At 34.9% G+C, this 26928-nt stretch overlaps 1 protein-coding gene and 1 long non-coding RNA gene across 3 annotated transcripts in view; one reads left to right on the forward strand and one right to left on the reverse strand.

The window, feature by feature from the left end:
• Positions 1-15263, reverse strand: part of LOC128625876 (uncharacterized) — a 28169-nt gene extending 12906 nt beyond the window's left edge. Inside the window, exon 1 of the long non-coding RNA XR_008389738.1 lies at positions 15206-15263. This is a non-coding gene — a long non-coding RNA (uncharacterized LOC128625876). The remainder of the gene's footprint in view (positions 1-15205) is intronic.
• On the forward strand, positions 2104-26523 carry DNAJB4 (DnaJ heat shock protein family (Hsp40) member B4). 2 transcript variants are annotated; one of them, XM_053655588.1, is made up of 3 exons: positions 2104-2139; positions 23062-23630; positions 25221-26523. In XM_053655588.1, the coding sequence occupies exons 2-3, from the start codon at positions 23196-23198 to the stop codon at positions 25452-25454; spliced, it is 669 nt and encodes a 222-aa protein (XP_053511563.1). In that variant the 5' UTR covers positions 2104-2139; positions 23062-23195; the 3' UTR covers positions 25455-26523. The 2 variants fall into 2 exon arrangements, with proteins under 2 accessions (XP_053511563.1, XP_037004031.1); XM_037148136.2 differs by lacking the exon at positions 2104-2139 and adding an exon at positions 15282-15749.
• The last annotated feature ends 405 nt before the right edge of the window (positions 26524-26928 follow it).

A 26928-nucleotide genomic window follows, 5' to 3' on the forward strand; every position in this document is an offset into this window, starting at 1 on the left:
TCCTAAGGAGAGTCTTCTAAATCCTGTGCTTTAATCTGACCAGTCTTTTGCTGTATCAAATACCCTTTAGGTTCTTTTGCTGGTGGACTTTGTGTTCTTCGTCCAAATTGCAGACCAAGGTTGCTTTCTCTCTTTCTAAATTCTATCTGTCTTTTAAGACCCTGCTCATATTTCTCTTTTCTGAAACCTTTCCTACCCCCATCACTCCAGCCCAATATTAGCATTTAATTAACATTTACATAATATTTTAATTTTTGTAATGCCATTTCACATATTTTCTTTCTTTATGTCATTCTAACAAGGTAGATGATATCCATTTTGTAGAAGGAGGGCATTGAAGCTGAGAGAAATATTTGATTTTTTCCAGAACTAGGTAGATACTAAATAGCAAAGCTAAGAATATTGGAACCAATTCCTCTTCCAACTTTCACACTCTTTCCTCCTTGATGACCCCTTAACTCCCATTATAGTTATATAACACCCAATTGGCTATTAATTAAATGTTTACTGTCTTAATATTAAACTTATTAGCTGTAGACTTGAAGGACTACGTACAGTACATAGGGAAAGGAAATAATGGGGGAGCTGAATACATTTCTTGATAAAGAGGTCATTAACAATCAGATCTTAACAGCTCACTTTTCTGAAAACATTCACCTTTTAAAAAGTATGATAGCGACACTCAATCCTTTTCCTCTGCCAAAATAATTACCTATCTTAGTGCCAAATGTTTAGTTAAATTTTTAACGCACAGCTGAACAGTCCTGTCTGGTGTGGCTCAGTTGGTTGGAGTATCATATGGTAATAGAAAGGTTGTGGGTTTGATTCCTAGTCAGGTCAAATACCTAGGCTGCAGGTTCATCTCTGGTCTCAGCATGGGCACCTGGGGCCCTGAAACCTGATGCTTATGATCCCTGGTCCGGACACATAGAGGAAGCAACCAGTCTATGCGTCTCTCGTTTCCTTTATCACTTCCCTTCAGTCTCTCTTTAAATAAAACAAAACAATTAAAAATGCCCTCAGGTGAGGATTAAAAAAAAAAAAGAGAGAGAGATCTAAATAGAGAAGACTTCCCTGACCATGTTGGCTAAAGTAGCTCCTCTCCATCAGTCTCTGTCTTAGCAACACTTAAAATTTTTCTTTAAAGGACTTTAAGCTATTTGAAATATCATTTCTTTATTGTTTATTTTCTGTCTTCTCCCACTAGCATATGAAATGATTGAGAGCAAGGATGTTGTCTATCTAGTTTATAGCACAAAGCAAACACTCAGTAAATATTTGCTGAATGATTAAAATACTATATTTATGAAAAGTGTTCACTGCGACATTTATCTTTTAAAACAAGTTTTTGTCATACCCATCAAATACTATAAAATGGGCATGTGTAAAATGCCGTTAGCCACCTAATTCCAAATACAAGTCCAAATTACTATAATTACTTAAAGAAGGACATCTATAGTTAAGAAAAAAATGATTTTTAGAAAAATTTAATTTTAATGATGTGGATTTAAGCTTATAAATACACTTCCCTTAAGTTTACTCTTCTATCTTATAACCTAGACAGTGTAAGAAATGAATTTCTTCAAAAATTTTTTAATGTATTTTCCCTAAAGTTGCATTTATAACCATGACAAAATTTTTGGGTATTATAACTTATACTCGAAGTCTGAAACCTTTTCACAGGAATGTAAGTTTGAGTTCCAAACTTACAATCAAGAAATTTCCTATGCTAATGATGCCTTTTAGTGCTTGAAGGCATTTTAAGAAAGTACAGTCATCCCCTGGGGGATTGGTTCCATGACACCCCTGGAAACTAAAATCCATGGATGCTCAAGTCTCTAACATAAAATGGCGAAGTATTTCCATTTAAACTATGCACATCCTCTGGTATACTTTAAATCATATCTAGATTACTCATAATACCTAATACAATGTAAACATTATGTAAATTGTTATACTGCATGTATTATTTGGGGAATGATGACAAGAAAAAAGTATGTACATGTTTACACCATTGTAAACCTAATTACATAGTACACATCAGCAACAACATAATTTTTTTTCTAAATATTTTTGATCTACAGTTGAATTACACATGTGGAACCCATGGATCTGGATGACTGACTAGAACATGTAGAGGTAAAATATAGTTTATTATTAAATGGCCAATAGTTTGATTATATTTAATTACTTAATTATCTAAAAAGTAGGCCAAATATTAGAACAGATACAGCCTAGTACTCCTTAAGTGTATGTTAATATTGTAAGAATATCATCGTTCACTAGTAGATTGCTAATTATAGGTAAGCTCTTTGAAGTATTTTTACTGAATTCAATATCAGATGTGTGTGCATATTTATAAATTACATGTGAGAAAACATATGGAAGTATTTGATAAACTATATTATACAAATATTATTATGGGGAAGACATAGAATAGTAATAGTTTAACACTATCTAAGAGTCTAAAATTCAGAGATAAAGATCTTAAAGGGAACATGTAGGGGGCATGATCTTAGAGGATGCCTGAGTTTTGGGGAGCTGATTCTTTTTTTTTTCCTTTTTTTAAAATCTTTTTTTATTGATTATGCCATTACATTGTTCTATTTCCCCTCCTTCGTTCCCCTCCACCCTGCACACCCCTTCCCCACCATTCTCCCCCCTTTAGTTCATGACCACGTGTCTCAAGTTCTTTAGATTCTATATTTCCCTGAGTATTCTTACCCTCCCCTCTATTTTCTATCTACCATCTATGCTACTTATTTTCTGTACCTTCTCCCCTCTTCTCCTTCTCCCACTCCCCTGTTGCTAACCCTCCATGTGATCTTCATTTCTATGTTTCCACTCCTGATCTAGCTGTCCTCTTAGTTTGCTTTTGTTTTAGGTGTGGTTGTTGATAACTGAGTTTGCTGTCCTTTCACTGTTCATCTTTTTTATCTTCTTTTTCTTAGGTAAGTCCCTTTAACATTTCATATAGTAAGGGCTTGGTGATGATGAACTCCTTGAATTTGATCTTATCTGAGAAGCACTTTATCTGTCCTTCTATTCTAAATGAAAACTTTGCTGGATAGAGCAATCTTGGTTGTAGGTCTTTGGTTTTCATGACTTGGAATACCTCTTTGCAGCCCCTTCTTGCCTGTAATGTCTCTTTTGAGAAATCTGCTGACAGTCTGATGGGTACTCCTTTGTAGGTGACTGTCCCCTTATCTATTGCTGCTTCTAGAATTCTCTCCTTCATTTTAATCTTGGCTAATGTAATGATGATGTGCCTTGGTGTGTTCCTTCTTGGGTCCAACTTCTTTGGGAATCTCTGAGCTTCCTGGATTTTCTGGAAGTCTATTTCCTTTGCCAGATTGGGGAAATTCTCCTTTATTATTTGTTCAAATAAGTGTTCTACTTGTGGGTGTTCCTCTTCCCCTTCTGGTACCCCTATAATTCGGATGTTGGAACGTTTAAAGATGTCCTGAACGTTCCTAAGCCTCTCCTCATTTTTTTGAATTCTTGTTTCTTCATCCTTTTCTGTTTGGTAATTTTTTTCCTCTTTCTGGTCCACTCCTTTGATTTGAGTCCCAGTTTCCTTTCCATTACTATTGGTTTCCTGTGCATTTCCATTCATTTCAATTAGTTTAGCCTTCATATATTCCTCTAATTTGTTACTATAATCAACCAGTTCTGTAAGCATCCTGATCACCAGTGTTTTTGAACTGTGCATCTGAAAGTTTGGCTATTTCTTCATCGCTTAGATTTATCGGCTCTGGGGCTCTGAGTTGTTCTTAAGCCATGTTTTGATTTGTTCGTGCCTGTTACGTACGAGGAGAGGCGCCTTGGTGTTTACTGGGGCGGGGCCACCCAGGTCGCAGGTTTGTGACACTGTATGTGGGGGCGGGGTCAGAGAGGGAGCAATGGTGGTCCTCTCCGCTTGCCCAGTCCTCCTCACTGCTCACCTCTGCCTGCTTATCCGAGCGCAAATATGCAAGTCTGCCACCCTGCGCCAGTCGCTGGGGCCTGCGAGATCTGTCTCAATGCTCGCCTCTTCACTGGTTTATCTGCGTGCAAATGTGTGACCGACTGCAGACAGCCAGCAGCGCCTCTTCCCTGGGTTCTGCCTGTAGCTAGCCCGCACATCAGATCCACACCTCCGGCTGCCTGTACACTGCCCGGATCTTTTTTGCCCGACTGGCTCCGCTGCTCGTTTCGCCCCTCTCACCAGTTTAGCTGAGTGGTCCATTGTTTCTGGACTCCATATTTGATTTTCTGTGTGGTTTGGTTGTGTTTATTATTGTTAAAACTTTGTTGTTTTTAGATTTGGTTGTGTGAGAATGAAAAATGTTCCCACCTATGCCTCCATCTTGGTGGAAGTCTCCTGATTCTTATATTTATGTTAATGTTGTATATACTGGGACAACTGTAATAGCATAAATAATAAAATATAATTAAGAAAAAGAATGTAAATATTAATCAGTTTTTATTGATTACAAATTGAAAAGATGATATTTTGGATCTACTGGATTAAATAAAATAGATCATTAAAATTAAAAAAATGTTTTATACCAAGTAAAACTTCCTGAATAAAGGGAGATGATTTCTTAATAGACCTCCAAGTGGTAGCAAAAATGCTTATATAGTTTAAAATAATAAAAACTTGTATGTGTCTATTATTACATGAATACTTTTCATTTTATTTTATTTTTTAATATATATATTTTTAAAGATTTTATTTATTTATCTGTAGAGGGTAAGGGAAGGAGAGAGGAGAGAAATATCAATGTATGGTTGCCTCTCGTGAGTCCCCTGCTGGGAACTGGCCTGCAACCCAGGCATGTACCCTGACTGGGAATCAAACTGCGATCCATTGGTTCACAGATCCCCATTGGTTCACAGGCCCACGCTCAGTCCACTGAGCTACACCAGCCAGGGCGATTTTTTAATATATTTTATTGCTTATGCTATTACAGTTGTCCAATTTTACCCCCTATATTCCCCTCCACCCTGCACCCCCCTCCCACCCTCATTCCCCCCCAGCCCCTTTTAGTTCATGTCCATCGGTCTTACATATAAGTTCTTTGGCTTCTACATTTCCCATACTATTCTTCCCTTTGTTTATTTTCTACCTACCATTTATGCTACTTATTCTTTGTACTTTTTCCCCCCTCTCTCCCCCTGCTGATAATCCTCCATGTGCTCTCCATTTCTGTAATTCTGTTCCTGTTCTAGTTGTTTGCTTAGTTTATTTTGTTTTTGTTTTGGGTTTAGTTGTTAACAAGTGTAAGTTTGTTGTCATTTTAGTGTTCATAGTTTTGTTCTTCTTTTTCTTAGATAAGTCCCTTTAACATTTCATATAATAAGGGCTTGATGATGATGAACTCCTTTAACTTGACTTTATCTGGGAAGCACTTTATCTGCCCTTCCATTCTAAATGATAGCTTTGCTGGATAGAGCAATCTTGGATGGAGGTCCTTGCTTTTCATGAATTGGAATACTTCTTTCCAGCCCTTTCTTGCCTGCAAGGTTTTTTTTTTGAGAAATCAGCTGACAGTTTTGTGGGAACTCCTTTGTGGGAACTCTCCCCTTTTGTCTTGCTGCTTTTAAGATTCTCTCCTTCATTTTAATCTTGGGTAATGTAATTATGATGTGCCTTGGTGTGTTCCTTCTTTGGTCCAACTTCTTTGGGACTCTCTGAGCTTCTTGGACTTCTTGGAAATCTATTTCCTTTGCCAGATTGGGGAAATTCTCCTTTACTGTGTTTTCAAATAAGTTTCCAACCTCTGGCTCTTCCTCTTCTCTTTCTGGCACCCCTATGACTCAGATGTTGGAGCATTTACAGATGTCCTGGAGGTTCCTAAGCCACTCCTCATTTTTTTTGAATTCTTGTTTCTTTGTTCTGTTCTAATAGAATGTTTATTTCTTCCTTCAGGTCTACACCATTGATTTGAGTCCCGGTTTCCTTCCTGTCACTGTTGTTTCCTCGTACATTTTCCTTTAATTCACTTAGCATAGCCTTCATTTTTTCCTTAAATTTGCAACCATATTCAACCAATTCTGCGAGCATCCTGATTACCAGTGTTTTGAACTGTGCATCTGATAGGTTGGCTATCTCGTCATCGCTTAGTTGTATTTTTTTCTGGAGCTTTGATCTGTTCTTTCATTTGGGCCATTTTTTTGTCTTTGCACCCCTGTTACATAGTAAGGGGTGGAGCCTTAGGTGTTTACCAGGGCAGGGCAACTCACATCGCTGTGTTATGGTGCAGTATGTGGGGGAGGGATCCAAGAGGGAACAATGCCACTTCCTCTGCTCTCTGCTGGATTTCAGTCACTTCCCCCGCTACTCACAATCAAACTGGGCCCTTCTGGTGCTGATTCCCAGATGGGTGGACTTGTGTACATTCTAGGAACCTGTGGGTCTCTCCAATGAACTCTCCTGTGAGCCTGCGAGTTTCTCCCACTGCTGTATCAACCCCCACAGGTATTTGCAGTCAGAGGCTTTGAGGCTTTATTTCCCTGTGCTGGAACCCCTGGGTTGCACAGTCTGTCTCACTCCCCAGTTGTTCCTCCTGGTTTATCCACACACAAAGGTAGGACTGCCCTGTCTGCCAGCTGCTGCCTGCCAGGTCCACCAGCTTGCTGCAAGTCCTCTCTGCCCTGCTGCCTATCTCCGCTCCTCCTTCTAGTCTGGATGAATGTTTCTTCTTTAACTCCTTGGCTGTCAGACTTCCATACAGTTCAATTTTCTGGCAGTTCTTGTTGTTTTTTGTTTTTAAATTTCTTATCCTTCTTTTGGTTGTGCAAAGAGACACAGTGTGTCTTCCTACACCTCCATTTTGGCCAGAAGTCCTATTACATGAATATTATTGCTTTCATGTATATTATCTCATCTGATTCTCATTATAGCCTTTATAGGTTAGGATTTTAGAAAAATTAAATGATTTGCCTAAGTTACTCACCTACTAAATAGCAGAGGTGAGATGAGAAATCCAGCATTCTAATTTGTAAGTTTTTATTTATTTTTTCGACATTCATAGCCCCTTTATGCTAGTCCACTAACAGGATTTTATATTCAATGATAGTCAGTAGTTTTCCCTAGGCAACTTTTAATACTTCAGTACGATTGAAGTATATGAGGCAGCAATGGAAATTAATGCTAGAAAGATCTGTTACCCTAAAATCAAAGACATACTTGTATATATTTTAAAATATAAACATTATACTTCTTCATTTTTTTGTTTTTTAAGTAATTTTTTATAATTACTCTTCATTTATAATATTATATTAATTTCAGGTATACAGCATAGTGAACAGACATTTACATAACTTATGAAGTGACCACCCTGATAAATCTAGTATCCGACACCATACATAGTTACTACAATATTACCAACTATGTTCCCTACCTGTACTGTATCTCCCTGTGACTATTTTGCAACTACCAGTTTGTACTTAATCACTTTTCCTTTTTCACCCATTTCTCCTAAACCCCTCCCATTTGCCAACCATCAAAACATTCTCTGTATCTGAGTTTGTTACTGATCTGCTTGTTTCTTTATTTTGTTTTTAGAGTCCACATATAACTGAAATAATCTGGTGTTTGTTTTTCTTTGTCTATTTCATTCGGCACAGTTCCTTCCAGGTCCATCCATGTAATTGCAGATAGCAAGATTTAATTCTTTTTTTGATGGCTGAGTCATATTCCATTTTATATATGTACTGCTTCTTCTTTATCCATTCATCTATTGATGGACACCTAGGTTGCTTCCATAACTTGGCTATTGTAAATAATGCTGCAATGAACAAATGGATGGATTCATATGTGTTCTTGAGTTAATGTTTTTGATTTCTCCATAAGTAGAATTGCTGGGTCCTTCTTGTCTCTTATGATTGCCTTTGTTTAAAAGTCTGTTTTGCTTGGTATAAGTATTGCTACTACAGCCTTTTTAAAAAAATTTGTTTCCATTTTCATAACATATCTTTAAACATCCTTTTACTTTCAGTGTGTGTTCCTTTTGATCTGAAGCAAGTCTCTTATAGACAGCATATGTAAAGATCTAGTTTTGTTATTCATTCAGCTACCATATGTCTTTTGATTGGAGCATTTAATCCTTTTGCATTTAAAGTGATTGTTGATAGATATGTATTTATTGCCATTTTATTACTCAGTTTTTTATCTTATTCTTGAAGACCCTTTAACACACTGGTTTGGTGCTGATGAACTCCTTTGGCTTTTTCTTGGCTGGAAATCTCTTTATCTGTCCTTTGATTCTGAACGCTGGGTAGAATAATCTTAGTTATAGGTCCTCGATTTTCATTACTTTGAATATTTTTGTGCCTATACTGTCTGGCCTGCAAAGTCTCTGTTGAAAAATCAGCTGCCAGTCTTATGGGAGCCCCCTTGTAGGTAGCTAACAACTTTTCTCTTGCTGCTTTTAAGAGTCTCTTTGTCTTCAACCTTTGGCATTTTAATTGTGATATGTCTCAATGTAGGCTTATTTGGGTTCATCTTATATGGGATTCTCTGCATTTCCTGAACTTGTATTATTTCCTTTACCAGGTTAAAGAAGTTTTCTGTCATTTTTTTCCCCCAAAGGTTTTCAATTCCATGCTCTCTCTTCTCTTTCTGGCATCCACATGATGTGAATGTTGGTACACTTCATGTTGTCCTAGAGGTCCCTTAAATTATCCTCATTTTTTTCAATTCTTTTTTCTTTCTGCTGATGTGATTGGGTGTTGTCTGACTTCTTATTGTCCAAATCACTGATTTGATTCTTTGCTTCATCTATTCTACTGTTAGTTACCTGTGTCCTTCATTTCAATTATTATAGTCTTCATTTCTAACTGGTTGTTTTTTATGTTTTCTACCTCCATTATTATGTTTCCTACCTCTTTGTTGAAGCCCTAATTATCTACTCTTGATATCCTTAGTATCCTTTGGTTGAGTATTCTTATAATCAGTGTTTTGAACTCTGCATCTGGTAGGTTGTGTGTTTCCATTTTGTTTAGCTCTTTTTCTGGACTTTTGTTCTTTTTTTTTTTCAAATTTGGGACATGTTTCTTTGTTTCCTCATTTGGCAGCCTCCCTGTGTTTGTTTCTGTGTAATAGGAAGAGCTGCTATGTCTCCCAGTCTTGGTAGAATGGCCTTATAGAGGGACCCAGTGGAGCTGTCTCCCTGTCACTTGAGCTAGGTGATACATGTGGGTCCCTTGTGTGGGTTGTGTGCCCTCCTGTTGTAGTTGATTCTTGATTGCTGTTGACACATTAATGTGAGGGATTGATCTTCAAGCTGATTGGTTCTGAAGACTGGTTGTGACTACAGTGGAGGAACTGTTGGCAGGGATTGACCCTATTGAGCAGGATTCACTTAGCAGGGCTCTGATGCCTGCTGAGTCTGCCCTTTGAGTATGTTGTTTACAGAGGTAGCTGGATGGTGCTCTGGTGAGGCTTGAAGCTGCCACCAGTTTTGGTTCTTGGGCTCTTTGGGAGGTACAAGCCAAGGTCAGCTGCATCCTGTGCCCTGCCCTGATTATGAGCTAAAAAATGATCAGCAGATGGTTGGGCTTGGAAGAGGCTAAGTTGTGAACTGAGGCCCACTGTCATTAGTGCTGGGCTAGGGACTGCCTAGCAAGAGGTATGGGGCACACCAAGGCCAGAAGCTACTTGTTTGGGGTTTGAGATCCTTTGAGATATCTTAGGAAAGTCTGAAGCATAAGCCAAGAAAGGTCATTTGTATGGAAAAGCTACTGAAAGCAACTTGGGTGGGCCTGAAAATCGGGTGTGGTGGGATCTGATGGAAAATCAGGGCAGGGTGGACAGTGTTAGCCAGGTTGATATGGACTGAGATATGGTGCCTGCCTGTGCTTGCAGGGAGTGAGCTCATCAAAGGAGTGATGGCCTCTGCCACCACTTCTGTTTGGGAGAAAGTTGTTCCTCTAGCCTTTGCCCTAAGGCCAGACAATTTATTTTCTCCCTGTATGTTTCTGGCACCTTTGGAGCTGCTGACTGAGCTCTGGAGCTCAGAGCAAGTGAGTCAATCAGTAAGTAAGTCATAGACTCCTTAAGAGGAACACTTGGTATTCCACAAGGCCTCCATGACCAGCCACAATCTCCACTGGTTTTCACAGCCAGAAGTTATGGAGACTTGTCTTCCTGCCACTGGAACCCTGGGCTGGGGAGCCTGCTGTGGGACTGGAACCCCTCATTCCTCAGGAGGTACCTCTGTAGCACAGATATCCTTCATGACTTTTAATTGCCACGCCCTGCCTATTCCTAGTCTTTGCCCCTCCTACCAGTCTTAATGTGCGTTCTTCCGTATACCCTTTGTTATAGAAACTTCAGGCTAGACTTTAAATGGTTCTCAATGGTGGTTATTGTTATTTAGTGGAAATTTTGATGTAGTCTGGGAGGAGGTGAGTATAGTTTTTACCTACTTACCATCATGACCAGAAGTCATTTTTCATTAATTTTTAATATTTAAGATGTTTAAGTAGACTTTATTTTTTTAGAGCAATTTCAGGTTCATAGCAAATTGAGTGGAAGGCATAGAGATTTAGCATATACCACCTATGCTTATGCTTAGTCCCACATATGCTTAGTCCCATCCCCCACAAACAACTCCCACTAGATGAAACATTGTTTACAATTGATGAACCTATATTGATACATCATCATTCAGAGTTCATAATTTCCATTAGGGATCACACTTGGGTTTGGACAAATGTAAGATGGCATATGCCTACCATTTCAGTATCACATAAAGTAGTTTCATTGCCATAAAAATCCTCTGTCTCCACCTATTTATTCTTCCCTTCACACTAACCACTGAAAATCCCTGATCTATTTTATTATCTCTAAAATGTATATTTTTCAGACTGCTTCTTTGACTTATTTAGCAATATGCAACTAGGTTTTCTTTGTGTCTTTTCATGGCTTGAAAGCTGATTTTTTTTTTTTAGTGCTGAACAATATTCCATTATCTGGATATACTTCAGTTTGTTCACCTACTGAGAGCCATCTTGATTGCTTCTAAGTTTTGGCAATTATGAATAAAGCTGTTCTTAACATTCATATGCAGGTTTTTGTGTGGACATATGTTTTCAGCTCCTTGGTGAATAAGTACCAAGGATTGCCATTGCTGGTTGGTGTCATAAGTCTATGTTTGTTTTTGTAGGAAAGCACCAAACAGTCTTCCACAGTGGCTATACCATTTTGCATTCCCACCAACAATGAACGAGAATTCCTATTGCTCCACATTCTTGCCAGAATTTGATTTGGATTTTAGCCATTTTAATAGGTGTATATTTTAATATACATTTTCCTGGTGACATGCGATATGACAAATCTTTTTATATGCTTCTTTGCCATCTGTATATCTTCTTTGCTGAGGTGTTTGTGAAGGTGTTTGGCCCATTTTTTAGTTGGGTTGTTTTCTTATTTTTGAGTTTTAAGAATTCTTATGTTTTGGATAACAGTCCTTTATCAGATGTCTTCTGAATTATTTTCTCCTAGTCTGTGGCTTGTCTTTTCATTCTATTGACATGTCTTTCTGTGTCTAGATTTATTTCTTTGCAAGTGGATGTCCAGTTGTTCCAGCACTATTTAGTCTTTGCTCCTTTGTCAAAGATTAGTTGTCATATTTATGGGTCTATTTCTAGGCTCCCTATTCTCATCCACTGATCTTTTTGCCTAATCTTTCACTGATACCACACTGTATTCATTAATCTATTTGAAACACAATGCACTTGAAATTCAATGCACTTGAAGTACAACATATGAATTTGAAATATGCAGTACCAATGTGAACTACCTATGTGAAGTTTTAATGTTGAAATTTTAATAGCCTGGATGGGTAAGTAGCAAATATTAACTGGGATATTTGGAAACCCGTTAATTCTTAGGTGGACTGTTTTTGTGTTTGTGTATGGATGTGTATGCCTACAGAGAGGACATTTTGTTACAGATATGGTATAACTTTTTAAAAAAATTATTTTACTTCATATGACAAGATAATTGTCATCACAATAGTACTTCAATAGCCCTTACCTTGTGCTTATCACATTTAAGTACAACACACCTTTCTCTCATTTAATTCTCATAACAACCTTATCAGGCTTGTATTAATGTTAATCACATTTGATAAATGAGAAACCTGAGGCACAGAGAGGTTAAATCCAAGGCTAGCAAGTGGTGTTGCCAGGATTCTAACCAGATTGTCTGGCCCCACAATCTGTGCTTTTAATAACTGCATTGTCAATATTCCTTGGTGCCACCTTAGCAAATTTTACAAACACTGCTAAATACTTGTATTTGAGATTATATATTCAATTATCTAAAGTACTATTAACAAGGAAGGTATAAAAGAGCTTCAGTTTCTTAGTCTTGGTTAAGAAGTAGCAGGGAATGGCAGTCATGATTTAAATGAGAAATTTCAGAACTAAATATACTCATTTAAGAATTAAATATGGACAGAAGAGTTTTTAACAGGAGTATAGGTAAAATATTAGAATTCATTTGTCTTTGAGTATTTAAGTATGATGATCTGAATTTTCATAGTAACTTTTCTCTGAGACTTTTGAAGGCATGACGCTTTTCTCTATACTAAACTGAGAAGTGATTTGTGAATTGGAGAAAGAAAACTTATTTTTTAATTGTTTATGAATAAAACCAAAGTAGAAAGTTAAGATAGCATCATTTGAATGACTAGTTATGTATTTTTAGTTTTTTGTAGTTAAAATGATCTTTATCTTTCATTCTTATTATCTAGATATATTTAATATTTGCTTTTTTATTTTTATATTTAGTATTTGAGCTACGATTATAAAACAAAAAAATCTCAACTTTCATTAAAATAATTAGTTTATATTTATTATTAAAGCATAATACTCCAAATATGGAAGCTTTTTAAAGTTATAGAAAAGAAAATATAGTATCATTAGAATTTTTACTTAATCCTGACTGAAGCATATATTAAATATATTTGTATATTTAATAATTCTTTGAATAATTTTCTAAGGACAAATTTCTAAGTATGTTATTTACTGGGCTTCTAAAACAATTTTTAATAACTTCACAAATGTTTGAAAGAATTACTTACAGAGCTGTTGGTGTACAAGTATCTGTTCAATTTATCAAAAGCTAGTCAGTTGTCTTATTTAAAGTCTTAAAATTATAATTGCTTCCTTATTAATTGAAATTTCCAAGTTGAGGTGCATTCTGGCTTCTCACTTTTACCACTGTTATTCTTTTATGTGTGTAAGATATTTGAAGAACTCTGAAAACCCTTTTATCATCCTTCTCTACTTATGGAGAACCAGATTTCTTTCATTTGTTAATAAATAATGCATTTCTCAGAAATATGAACAACCTAGTCTTTGGTTTCTAAAATCATTTAATATGGCAAGTCCTTATAATATTTCTAGCTGTCTGAAAATTATTTTACCAGATAAAAAATCTACTTGTTTTTGTCTCAGAATTACTCACCGGAATAATTTATGCTTTTCATAGATAGTAATGTCAATGTTCCTTTGGTAATGAATATGTAAAGGAACTCCCTTGGAAATTAACCCTAGAATAGGTGGTTTTTATTATATTATATCAAACTCGAGTTGTTGCTCCCTGCTCTGGGACTCCAGTATGGAATATGCTTTTTTTTAAAGTTAAAATTACTTTGTATATTAGTGTTCTTTCTTTGTGTGTGTGTGTTTTTGATGTGAACAATTTATCTTTTGATGTTGAGGATTCCTTGGTGGGACTAAAAATTTGCTGAATAGGCTGTAAGTAGTCTAGATATATGTTAATAAATTTTTAATACCAAGGTGTTTTTAAAATAGAGAGTTTTGAGAAATAGGAGATCCTAGCTATTAAAATGCACAAAGATGAACAAATGAAAGAATTGCTGAATCATAATTGTAAAGCTGTTTGGCATATAGAATAGGTGTTCCTATATAGTTAGAGGTTAATATGTGATCATCACCTTTTCATTATACTCTAAACATATCCGTATATTTACTTTCCTCATAAATGTGCTTTTTTATTTTAAGTTCCCAGACTAAAGATACTTAAGTATAAGGTTCTATGCAATTTTTTTCTATGCAATTCTTTGACATTTTCTTATTAATGCATTTTCCAATATTATATAAGAAATGGGAACACTTTTGAAAAAATGAAGAAACCATAGAGAAAAGATTAGTTACATACATTGAAAATATTTCTCTTAAATATCCAAAATATATGTATAAAAAAGCAGGCATCAAAATGGTATATAAATGATATGCTATAAAATTTGTTGGTAAAAAGTACAAAACTACAACCAATAACCATAAATATTCATAGGAAAAAAAGGATTAGAAGGAAATACACTGACATTTAGCAAGGATTATCTAAAGTGGTATGATAGGGAGATTTTAATTCTAATCTTTTTTTTTTCTGTTTTCCAAAATCTTTAACAATAATTGATACTTATAATTAGGGGTAATGTGTTTGTAAAAAGAAAAATTTTTTCTCATATGACTACCCTGTAAGTAACATTCCAGATTTTAAGCTGATCCAGTCAAGGTCTTGTAAGAAACGTGAGTTTTTACTGTCTGTAACCTGATACTTTTCTCCTATCGTATCTACTGCACAGAAGTTCTGTCTCATTCTGTTTTAGCTGAAGTAACTAAAGTCAGATTTGAAAATTTCATAAATATTACTTTGCTGGAACTATTAACTTCTGTATACTACAAAATATTTAAAAGTTAGTAGCTAAAATCTTATTTAAAAATTATATTAAAGTCCTTTAACCTCTTTTAAAGTATTGCTTTTGAAGTTTATGATAAAGCATTTTTACAATGTGAAATTGGTATACTGACTTCCAGGGATTTTTGATTGATAAACCCACAATTTTTGAAAATATCACAAATTTTTTGAAAATTTTAATTTAAACAAACCATATTTTAGTATTCTATATCTTACATTTGAATAACTTGAAATTGAAATGAAAATACCTAAATAAGTTCATGGGTACTTTTATTTGTATAACTTTAACTTAACATAGGATGCTTAAGAGCTATAATTATTTTTGGAGCTTTTCACCTAGAATGGAATAAAAAAGTTGTGTACTTATGACATTCAATGCTGAAATATTGTTCTCTTAATCTACTTGGCCTCTTAAAAAGGAAATTAAAATGGTAGAGCCAGAAGGAAAATGAATAGTTAATCGTGGAGGAGGAGAAAACCTACCTCAGTACTTCGACTAGCGGCAGCTGGGGAAATGACGTCCTGTAGCATTTGCTGTTCTAGAAAGTACAGAGACACGTAGTGAAAATGGGAGGATCTAGAAGGAGGCTGTCTCCTGTGTAGTGTATATTTATCTGTAAGTGAGCTGTTGGGGAAGGAATTAAATACGGAGAGGCTGTCTGCTTGCTGCCTTAAAACAGCGAAGCTGAATTGCTGATTTGCTTTAACTTTGAAAATACCCAGCTTGGCTTATTTTCCTTAGAATCGTATTGCTAAGACTGGGGACGCCGTTTTCTTTCACAAAGGGAAATCTAAGTTCATTTCAAGGCATTCGAAATGGGGAAAGACTATTATTCCATTTTGGGAATTGAAAAAGGAGCTTCAGATGAAGATATTAAAAAAGCTTACCGAAAACAAGCCCTCAAATTTCATCCGGACAAGAACAAATCTCCCCAGGCAGAGGAAAAATTTAAAGAGGTCGCAGAAGCTTATGAAGTATTGAGTGATCCTAAAAAGAGAGAAATATATGATCAGTTTGGGGAGGAAGGTAAGAATTCTGTGTATATTTTTCTTTCTCTCCAGCTCTGTGTCTTTCTTTTCCTTCCTCTTTCAGACTTCTGGTTATCATTAAATTGAATTCTTAGACATATGAAAAGTAGAAAGATAAATAAGGGATGAAAACGAAATTTTACCTCTGATCATATGAATATTACATGGCTGTGAATAAAATATACTTGTTTGTCTTTTTTAGATTTTGGCATTTTGCAATATCCACATACTATCATTAGATTTATAATGTTAACATTGTATATTTGAAAAGAAGCCTTAAATTCTCTTACACATTAATGAATTGTGTCAAAAGTCTTATGCAACCTGTTTTATTTTTTAATGAATTTCTGCCAGAACCAGTGAAGATACTTCAATCATTTAAAATCTTAAGATTGCCGGTTCAAATTCTGAGTAGTTTATATTTTATTCACAAAAATAAAATTTTTTTGCCTTTCCCATAGCAAAGCTAGTTTAGCCTGAACAAGAGAGCCGTCTCTCTGAGAAACAGAGGGCCTGGGCATTCAGCTCTAGTTGTTTTGGCATTCTGCCTGGAGAGGAAAGAATTTTCCTGATGTCATAAAATACCAGAACAAGTTTTTAGCTTAATTGTAAACAGTAATTGTGTGCCAAGAAAATGAGAATTCAGAAATACAATTTTTGACCTAAAATGGCCACTTAGCACAAGTATTGATTTACTTTTAGGTAACATTATTTCTTTTGAAATTTTACTATCTCAGTGTAGAGGAGAGCATGACAACTTCCTTTTCCCTGCTGTACTTTTGTTTCTTGCATTGTGAGATCAGAAACTAGTTGAATACAGTTAAATGGGGCATTTTAAGATTCTTTTATAACTCTGGATTTTAATTTAAACTTGTCCTTCATCTCCATGTAAATGCAGCTATAATGTAAGTCTATTTTAAATTGCCAATTAAAAACAACAAAAGTACTTTAATACCTACAGCTTCTGGGGTTTTCCATTTTTTTCAGTCGGGACTAAGTTATTTTATTATTTTTTCCCAAATGTTCTCTTGAAATTATTGTAGTTATAAAAACTATTTTTGTTACCTGTTTGCTTCCTTTATTGCATTTAATATGTAATTTTTCTAATTAGAATTATATCCTAAAATACAGTGAGACAGAGACTGTTCATTTTGAGTTAAAAATTAAATTTAAATAAGCAGGGTGCTTATGTGTTGAAGTGATTTTTTCTTATTTTTCTTTCTTATCTAAGTTGCCAAAAGTTGCACTTTTTGCTGTTAGTGTTGGCATGATGAGAACCTGCAGTGTCAGGTTCTTATAAGTAAATATTGAAAAAAGCAAGTAGTTGGCAATTTAATCCTGCTTGCTTCTATGCCCATACTACTAAAAATACTATGATTTGGTTCATCTCAAAAGCTAAGCAGGATTATCAGATACCACTAATAGTGTACTATTTACAAATAACTTATTTTGGAACTTCGTAAAGCAATCTACAAATAGGGGGAATAAATGGTGATGGAAGGAGACTGACTTGGGGTGGTAAATGTGCAATATAATATATAGTTGATGTAGCCCTGGCTGGTGTAGCTCAGTGGATTGAGTGTGGGCCTGTGAACCAAAGGATTGTGGGTTGCAGGCCAGTTCCCAGCAGGGGATGCAGGAGAGGCAACCATGCACTGGTATTTCTCTCCCTCTCTTCTTCCCTTCCCCTTTAAAGATAAATAAATAAAATCTTTAATATATATATATATATATATATTTGGTGTATTATAAAATTGTGTACATGAAACCTATATAATTTTATTAATTAATTTTACCCCAATAAATTTAATAAAAAAAGAAATCCACAAAATATAAATTCCCATGAAAAAGCAGATACATACTGCTTTAATTCACATCTCACTGATAGCTCAATTTTGTCTATAACTAACTCATAGGATTTAGTGTTCACTGAGGATATTTGTCTTCAAAATTTTCAAGTCATGGTGGGGGCGACTTTGCCAGCAAGTTCCCCCATCCGCCATGGATAAAAGTAATACTACTAAGACTTGATCTGCTTGGGGAGGAGAGGTGGCCAATCTCTCAGAGGAGAAAGGCCAAGAGCCCCTTCCTCAATGGCTTTTATTGGGTTGTAATACACAGGAATACAGGTGGCAAGGATCAAACAGTAGATAACATTTCAAAGAAATCTGATGGCTTAGTCTGAGTCAGTATCTGTCAGGTAAGGGGATTGCAGAAATTTAGGGAGACATACTCATTTCCTGCTCGGACCCTTATCATATGAATGAAAGCACTCTTAGCAAAGCAGGCTTGACAGGACTTTTAGGAACTCTTATCCCTGATCACCCTGGATCCCGCTGTAGCTGGCAAGGGGTTGCACCACCTTTCCCATCATAAGTTTTCAGGTGTAAGTGGATTAGAGCCAGGAAGCACTTCTCCCAGAGGACATTGGGACTCAGGCTATGTCAGAATAGCTGGAGGGTAAGGGTCCATCACTCCCTCTTTGCTGCAGCCCCCTGAGTCCTTCCATGATGGCCTCCCAAGTGATCATGTCTGGCTTAGGTTGCCCCCCCCCCAGGGGTCTTACCCATCTCTGACTAAGCCGACCAAGAGTTGGGGGCAGGTGAGGAAGCAGAGACAAGCTTTGTCTCCTTGTGACTCCCATTCTGGAGGTCCCTTACTCAGACTTATCTTATCCATGGGGGGCAGTTACAACTCCTGAAACCAGGCAGAGCGGTTCTTTCAACAAGTCACCATATATTTTCTTCATTTAACATTTCCTTCTAATGGTATTTTTCTTGAGTGATATTTCTCTGGTTTGATTTTTTACTGATCATCATCAGTGAATAAATTAAAAAAAGAAAAGCAAAAAACAAAGAAAACTAAAGCAAGATCATCTCTGTACCTTGAATGTTTTTTGTTCTTGACTCAGATTATTTATATAAACAATAGGGGTAATAGTGAGGGGAGAATAAGTTTTATAAGTTTTAAAATAATATTAAAGTATTATTCAGAAATATTCTCTCATTATGTTACTTGGAAAATACAGTTAAAATCAAAGTTACTGTATTTGATTCTTTAAAAAAATTTTTTTCTTTTACAGAAAAGCATTATATTAACCCTTTATTCAGAATGCCTCATAAATTCTTTTAAAAAAATTTCCTTTAGGTATTCTGTGAACATGTGGGAAAACATTTTCTTTTTGTCAGAATGAGTCCATTCATTCCTGCAGGCCTGGTTCCATGGCCAATGGGTTTCTCTAGCAGTAGCAATACATTGAATTTTATGATTGCAGCTGCTACTAATTTATCTCATGTACTTTTTTTCAGTTAGTACACTGTGTCAAGGCCTGATACAGTGGGAAGGAACTATGAACTGAGAATTATATTAATTGAACTTACTAAATTACATATTAAGGAACTAAGAGAAGTAGGGATCCAGTGTATTCATGGTTTGAAAAACTAATATCCACAATTTTAAATGCTAGATTTTTTAAAAGTTGGATAAAAATAGAGATGTTTTAAATATACTATGTGGCCCAGCAGTTCCTTTCCTAGGAATCTATAAAAGAGAAATGAAGATATAGGTCCCCATAAAGACATGTATGTGAATATTCATAACAGCATTATTTGTAATAATCCCCAACTGGAGGCATATCAAAGTACTGTCATTTGGTGAATGGGTAAACAAAATGTGGTATATACTGTGTATGTGTTCCCTAACACACACACACACACACACACACACACACACACACACACAATGGAATACTATTTAGCAATTAAAAGGACTGATTTAATGAAGCCTGCTACATATATCATGGATGAAATTCAAAAACTATGCTACATAAAAGAAGTCAGGTATAAAAGACTATATAGTCTGTGATTCCATGTATATGAAATACATGGAAAAGGCAAATTTATAAAGAAAGAAAGCAGATCAGTGGTTTCCTAAGGGCTAGAGGTAGGAACAGAGATTAGCTACAAATGGAAACTAGAGAACTTCTTTGGGTTGATGGAAATGTTCTGTGACTGTATAGTGGTGATGGTCGCACAGCTCTACAACTTTCCCAAAATCATCAAATTGTGTATTTTCAATGGGTTAATTTTATGCTATATAATAAACATTATTTAAAAAATAAATTTTCTACATAGTAAAACCATTCAAAACAAAAAACACAGAACTACAGAAATTTGAAATTGGATTTTGAACCAGCCTCTCCCCAAAAGTTTTAGGTATAGTTTTGGATTGTTTGGTGGATGTCAACACAAGTTTGTATTAAAAGACTAAAAAAAATTTTTAATGACACATACTTATAGTACCCCAGTTTTTTAACATTTCTGTATGCCTCTTTTCATTTATTGTTTATGGTTTCAACAGTAACTTTAAATACTTAAAGGTAGTATTTATATGATCAGACTTTAATTTGGTACATTAATCTCTATACTAGCTTGCTTTTCCAGTTATTTATTTGTTTTTATCAACTGGATCTTTTTATTTGGTATGTATTTCTGAAAGTAAGTACATTGGATTTTTATAAATTAAAACTGTTAAAAGGATCTCATATTAGTAACTCTAATTCTTACTAGAAACTGGATTTTTACATATTAAGTTTCCTCAATGTAAGAGTTATTAAAGTCTTACAATTTTTTTGAAGTCCCAATTCTTCTCCAATGCATCTTCTTTTGATAAACTTTTAGTCAACTAACTGTTGGAATTCTTTGTTATGTATAGTATCCCAAACATGTATTTATTTCTGGATTGTACATTGGTTGGTTGGTTGTTTTTTAAATAATAGCAGTCTTTGTAAAGCATAGGCAAATTTTGATTGTCGAGTGCATTCCTTAATCATACAATGATGCTTGTGTTTGAGACATTTTGGATAGCAGAGGGAATCCGGAGGAATTTTAAAATTTTCCCCGAGCTGTTGAAATGTACAAAATAAAAGAGTCAACTATATATTTGATGACATACCTGGTACAATTCAAGTGCTCAGCAGTGTAAGTGATACTTGCATAATAATTCATGTTATATTGCAGCAATGTGAATTTTGGTTGGTTTTTTCAGTCAGTATAGTGGCCTTATCGTTTCTCTGAGCAGTGTAGTTGACTAGTGAAGGAAAACTTCAAAGCTTCATTGGAGGCTTTCATCAGCTTTGATACATGTCATTTTACACAGTATGTGAATCTTCTCAGGGATTCTGTAATCCTGACTGAGTTACTGTTTTTGGAAGAAGAGGAGGAATTTTAGGGAAAAGCCAAATTCATGATATAAGAACTTAAAATGTTATTTTTATAAGTTCATTATGGGTTCAAACACTTAGATTTTGTCTTGTAGAGGGTTAGATTACCAGCTAATTTACTTTTTAAAAAATATTTTTATTCATTTTTATTTTTAGAGAGAGGGAAGGGAGGGAGAAACATCAATGTGTGGTTGCCTCTCACGTGGCCGCCACTAGGGACCTGGCCCACAACCCAGGCATGTGCCCTGACTGGGAATCGAACCTGTGACACTTCTTTTCGCAGCCCGCACTCAATCCACTGAGCCACACCAACCAGGGCTAAATTTACTTTATTAATTATTAAATTGTTATACCATGTTATATTTGTGAATGAAAGATGAAATGATTGAAATAATTTAATGCATTAGTCACATTAGTTATGACTTTGAATTATATACCTATATAATTTACAAAAATCTGTCACTGGCTTTTCTTTTTCTTTTTTAACATTTGGAGTTATAACTTCACCACTAAAATTTAACTAAAAAGTTTTTGACTAGTTGCATGTTAAAAGTTCTTGTCTTGTTTATACTTAACCATTCTGTTCCTATAAGGAATATTCCTGACTGCTATTTGGATATATCATTCAATATATATTTTGACAATTTTCAGGTTATTAGATTTTTCTTATATTCTCTAGATTTCTATTCATGGACAAAATTAAAAATTTAAAGACCAACTAAGACTGTTGGATGAAGTAGAGTACATGTATACCTTTTAATGGAAAAACTCAAATAGAATAAAACATGCAAAACTAATTTCTGAGTCCCATAGAATTTTTATTATTAAATCTCATACATGTGTATATATGAATATACTTTATATTGCTTTGCTTCTCTCTCTTCTCTATTCTGACACTCAAGATACCTTTTAAAGGTTCTATTTAGGAGACTTTAAGAATAGATCATTCCCTTTATTCAATAAACATGTGTACCTGTCATTTTCAGCCCTGTATGCAAGAGCAAGGCAGAAATGAATAAAATATTTCCTGCCTAATTACTATTTGAGTATATTGGGATCTGTTAGTTTAATCTCTAAATTTTTTAGTTATAATTTTTGGATTCTGTTCCTGCTTGTTTCTTTGGTCAGGAATACCCATATGGCTCATTCAGAAAGCTTGTCCATACTGTAATGATATAAATCCTGTCCATATTGGTCCCTGGAAAGATCAGTATATTATTGTTTTGTGGGTTTTAGTAGACTCTTTCTTCAGTATGTAGTGGACATGATGATTCAAATGTGTAATCTCTTGTAAGCTACATATTACTTAGTTGAGCCTTAGAAAACAGTCAGAGGGTCACTAACTTGTTGTCTGAAGTGGGTTGTCTACAATAGATAGAAGTAACCAGTCCAAAGGCCTTATATATGTCGAGTGTTTAAAATTCTTGATTTTTAAAATGCTGTTGAAATTAACACTATTGCATGGTATACCTTGATGAACAACTTTGTTATCTGGGATAGTGACAACAATATTAGTGTCTAAAACAATTTTTCATATTTATTAGAACTTTTCAGCCACAGAAAGAGTTTTGTTTTAATTTTTAAACAGTAAAAGATGATCCAAAGTCAAACTTGTTAGTATGAGTATGTTATATTGTATTGTTGATTGTTGTGCTCATTGATGATAATGGTGCTTAAAGATTTAGGGTATACATTTTGTATTGATTACTGATGACCTTTTAATTGACATCTTTCAAAAACTTAAGTTTATACACTTCAGATTGTCAAACCAGTAGCTTATGAGATAAGGGGTTCTGATTTTTTATTTTCTTATTTATCTGTGGAATAGAGATTCAGGAATAAGTTACTATTAAAGATGGGTATTTGGAGGAAGACTTTGAAGCTAAAATTTTAACTTTGGATGGAACAATCAGGAGTTATGTAGCTGTTATGTATTTAGTTAATAATGGTATTTCTGGGCAGTATGAATAAATTACAACCTAAGTTGGCCAAAGTTTACTAGTAATACAATTTTTGAAAGATCAATACAGTTTTTGAAAGCTTAACATTCAAGAATTATACATTATTTCATGCTTATCTCTTCATTTAGGGTTGAAAGGAGGAGCAGGAGGTACTGATGGACAAGGAGGGACCTTCCGGTACACATTTCATGGAGATCCTCATGCCACATTTGCAGCATTTTTCGGAGGTTCCAACCCCTTTGAAATTTTCTTTGGAAGACGGATGGGTGGTGGTAGAGATTCTGAAGAAATGGAAGTAGATGGAGATCCTTTTAGTTCCTTTGGATTCAGCATGAATGGATACCCAAGAGACAGGAATTCTGTGGGGCCATCCCGTCTCAAACAAGATCCTCCAGTTATTCATGAACTTAGAGTATCACTTGAAGAAATATATAATGGTTGTACTAAACGGATGAAGATTTCTCGAAAAAGGTTAAATCCTGATGGAAGAAGTTATAGATCTGAGGACAAAATTCTCACTATTGAGATTAAAAAAGGGTGGAAAGAAGGCACCAAAATTACTTTTCCAAGGGAAGGAGATGAAACACCAACTAGTATTCCAGCAGACATTGTTTTTATTATTAAAGATAAAGATCACCCCAAATTTAAAAGGGATGGATCAAATATAATTTATACTGCTAAAATTAGTTTACGAGAGGTAAGTTAGTAAAATTTAAGTTTCTGAAACCAAACAATTATATATCTGATTCTAGGAAATTTAAGTAACAGCTAACATATGTAATGCTTACTAGACATTTTAAGAAAAATTCTCATAGAACCCACTGAGGTAGAACTAAATTTTATGGATAAAATTATATATTCTAAGATTAGTTATCTATCCTAACAATTTAAATGCACATTTTAAGTGCTAACTGGATTATGTACTGTGAGGCCTAATAATGGGCTAACTCTACTCTGTTTTTACAAGTATGGTTTTTGAGATCTGCCATACCTCCTCACCTTTCTCCATGCATAAGATTTTTTCCAAAATTGTTAATTTGGAGTTATATAACAAAAGTGTATTAAAAGAGAAAATAATTTATAAAGGTACTGCTTTAATACATGAGTTCTTATTCTATTTTTAGGTACTATTTCTCAAATTAGATTATAATTCTGCAAACATGGCCATGTCATTTCTCTGCTTAAAATTTTTAAATGACTCCATATAGCAGCTATCATCAAGTCCAACTCTTTAGATTAACATAAAAGGTCATCTTATTTTATTTTAGTATTGTTTTTTAAAAGATTTTATTTATTTATTTTTAGAGAGCAGGGAAGGGACAGAGAAAGAGAGGGAGAGAAACATCAGTGTGTGGTTGCCTCTGGTGTGCGCCCCTGCCATTGGGGATCTGGCACACAACCCAGGCATGTGCCCTGACTGGGAATCGAACCAATGACCCTTTGGTTCCCAGGCTGGCACTCAATCCACTGAGCCACACCAACCAGGGTATAAAAGGTCGTTTTAAATCTTATTTCTACCAATAGATGTATATGCATTTCCCGTAGTTTGTTCCATTATTATCTTGTATATATCTCTGTCATTATCTGAGTTCTACTCTGTGGAGCACTATAGTTTCTCACTCTGCCCTAATACCAATCACTAGTCTAATGTTTAGGTTAAGCATCCTGTACTCCCAGAAGCTAAGGGGTAAGCTATGTGCCCCCTTTCACAAAGAGTTCTGCACATACCCCTGTGCCAGCATTATACTGCATTATGACTAGTTTGCTTCTTTGTTCTTTGTGTATTCCTTGAGGTGGGATCTGTGTTCATGGGCCCTATATATGCTCAGCATCCGGCAGGAATGTGTGGCATATAGTAGGTATTCAGTAAACATTTGTTGATTAAAACGATAAACATATTTCTTGTCTTAACATTTTCCCTTCAGAGAAGTAGGTTGTTGCTCCTCACCTGTTCTTTCCAGACCTGAATTTCTCCCTCCTGCCATTCCATCCCTGCATCCTGAATGTTGTAATAACAGCCTCAAATTATCCATTTCAATCCAGAGCAATGTGAAAGACATTTTTTACATCTTTTTTCCTTTTTCTTTTTCTTCTCCTTTTCTTTCTTTGTAACATGTCTGACTCTGCATGTCCTAAAGGAATTTTCTAGTGGGGAAAGTCTTATAATTATTGATATTCTTTTGGATGTTGAAATTATGCTGTAGTGGTACCATTCTTTACATCTGGTAATATTTTTATTTAGACTTTTAAGTTTTGAAGTTTGTTAATTTTATTTTGCGCATTTCAGGCATTGTGTGGCTGCTCAATTAATGTGCCAACAATGGATGGAAGAACCATACCTATGTCAATAAATGATATTGTGAAACCTGGAATGAGGAGAAGAATTATTGGATATGGGCTGCCATTTCCAAAAAATCCTGACCAACGTGGTGACCTTCTAATAGAATTTGAGGTGTCCTTCCCCGATTCTATATCCTCATCATCCAAAGAAGTACTTAGGAAACATCTTCCTGCCTCATAGAATGAAAAACTTTGTTACCCATATTTTGATAAGGCACTGAAAATATAAAAGGACTGGCAGTTTACTGATGCAGATGTGAATTCTGTATAAAAACATGTAAATTATTTTGAGGGTTCATTAAATTGCATGAATAGAGACGGGTCAAATAAATAGGCAAAAGGGATTTTTACAGATAAAGATGAGGAGAAACCATTCATTCTATTTTATTTCACTCTCCAAAGTCAGAAATTTAAGTATTTCGCTTACGTGTAAAATTTGTTTTTGTGGAGTTAGTAGATATATTTCTAATAAAATAGTAGACTATCCAAGTATTTTATTTCTTACATCTTTACATTATCAGTTTGGTAGGTTCTCATTTATATGGAAATTTAAATTCTTAAAACCCAAGTCATTTGGAAATATGATTAGATTTCAGTCACTATCTAAAGTGCTGCTATAGGGCTGGTACCCTTAAAAGAATATCCTCATGCACATGTTTTACCATTTTGTTTGTTAAACTGTGCTGTAGTATTTGTTAATCACACAGTTGTAATGTTCTTGAGGTGGGCCTTTTCTCCATAAAAAGGAAATTAATGGCAATTTATCTCCTGTGGAAATCCCAATTGCCTGAGTTACTGATATTTTAGAAATAGGCTGTTTTTAAAATACCATATGTAATTTTATGCAAGTTGACTATATATCTTGGACTTAATAAATTATAGGCACATTTTATTGTCCACTACTTTAAACTAGTTTAATAATAAACATGTTTTTAGAGGAAATGTTGTTATTTGGAATTAATTTTCCAATTACACAGTCTTCTGTAACTTACTCATAATATGCTATGTGTACCTTATGCAATTTCCCTAAAAAGAATAAACTACCACTATGGTATTAAACCAAAATATGGGGAAAATAAACACTAACTGCTGCTTATGAATGATGTCACTACTACTTGTTATGCATATAAATATTTTACTTTTTCATATGCATAGATTGCATTTCTTAGGTGTTTTAATTTTTAAATATATTTACATCTAAAAATTGTTTTCTGTTTTATAATGATAGTAAAAATGATGTTTTGAAACAATGTTTGCCTCAAATAATTTTCAGTATGTACGCGTACACACAAGATATACTGGATCCTATCACTCTTTAGCAGAATATGAAATCTTTTAAAAATTCAATAAATAGGTTTCAGTCACCATCCATTTTTAAGCTTGATTGAGATATAATTCACATGCCATAATGCTTACCCTTTGATTTTATGTTTTATATTTACTCTTTTAAGTGTACAATTCAGTGGTTTTAGGAAATTCACAGAGTTATGCAACCATTCTCTAATACCAGGACATTTTAATCACCCCAAGGAAGGAATCCTGTCTCCATTAGCACTCCCTGTTCCTCCAGCCCCTGACAAATACTAGTCTATCTCTGTCTCTCTGAATTTGTCTATTCTGGATATTTCATATAAATGGGAGCAAATGATATGTGG

The sequence above is a fragment of the Artibeus jamaicensis genome, unplaced genomic scaffold (assembly GCF_021234435.1).
Source record: "Artibeus jamaicensis isolate MK-2021 breed Jamaican fruit bat unplaced genomic scaffold, CSHL_Jam_final scaffold_1019, whole genome shotgun sequence".
Lineage (NCBI taxonomy): Eukaryota > Metazoa > Chordata > Mammalia > Chiroptera > Phyllostomidae > Artibeus > Artibeus jamaicensis.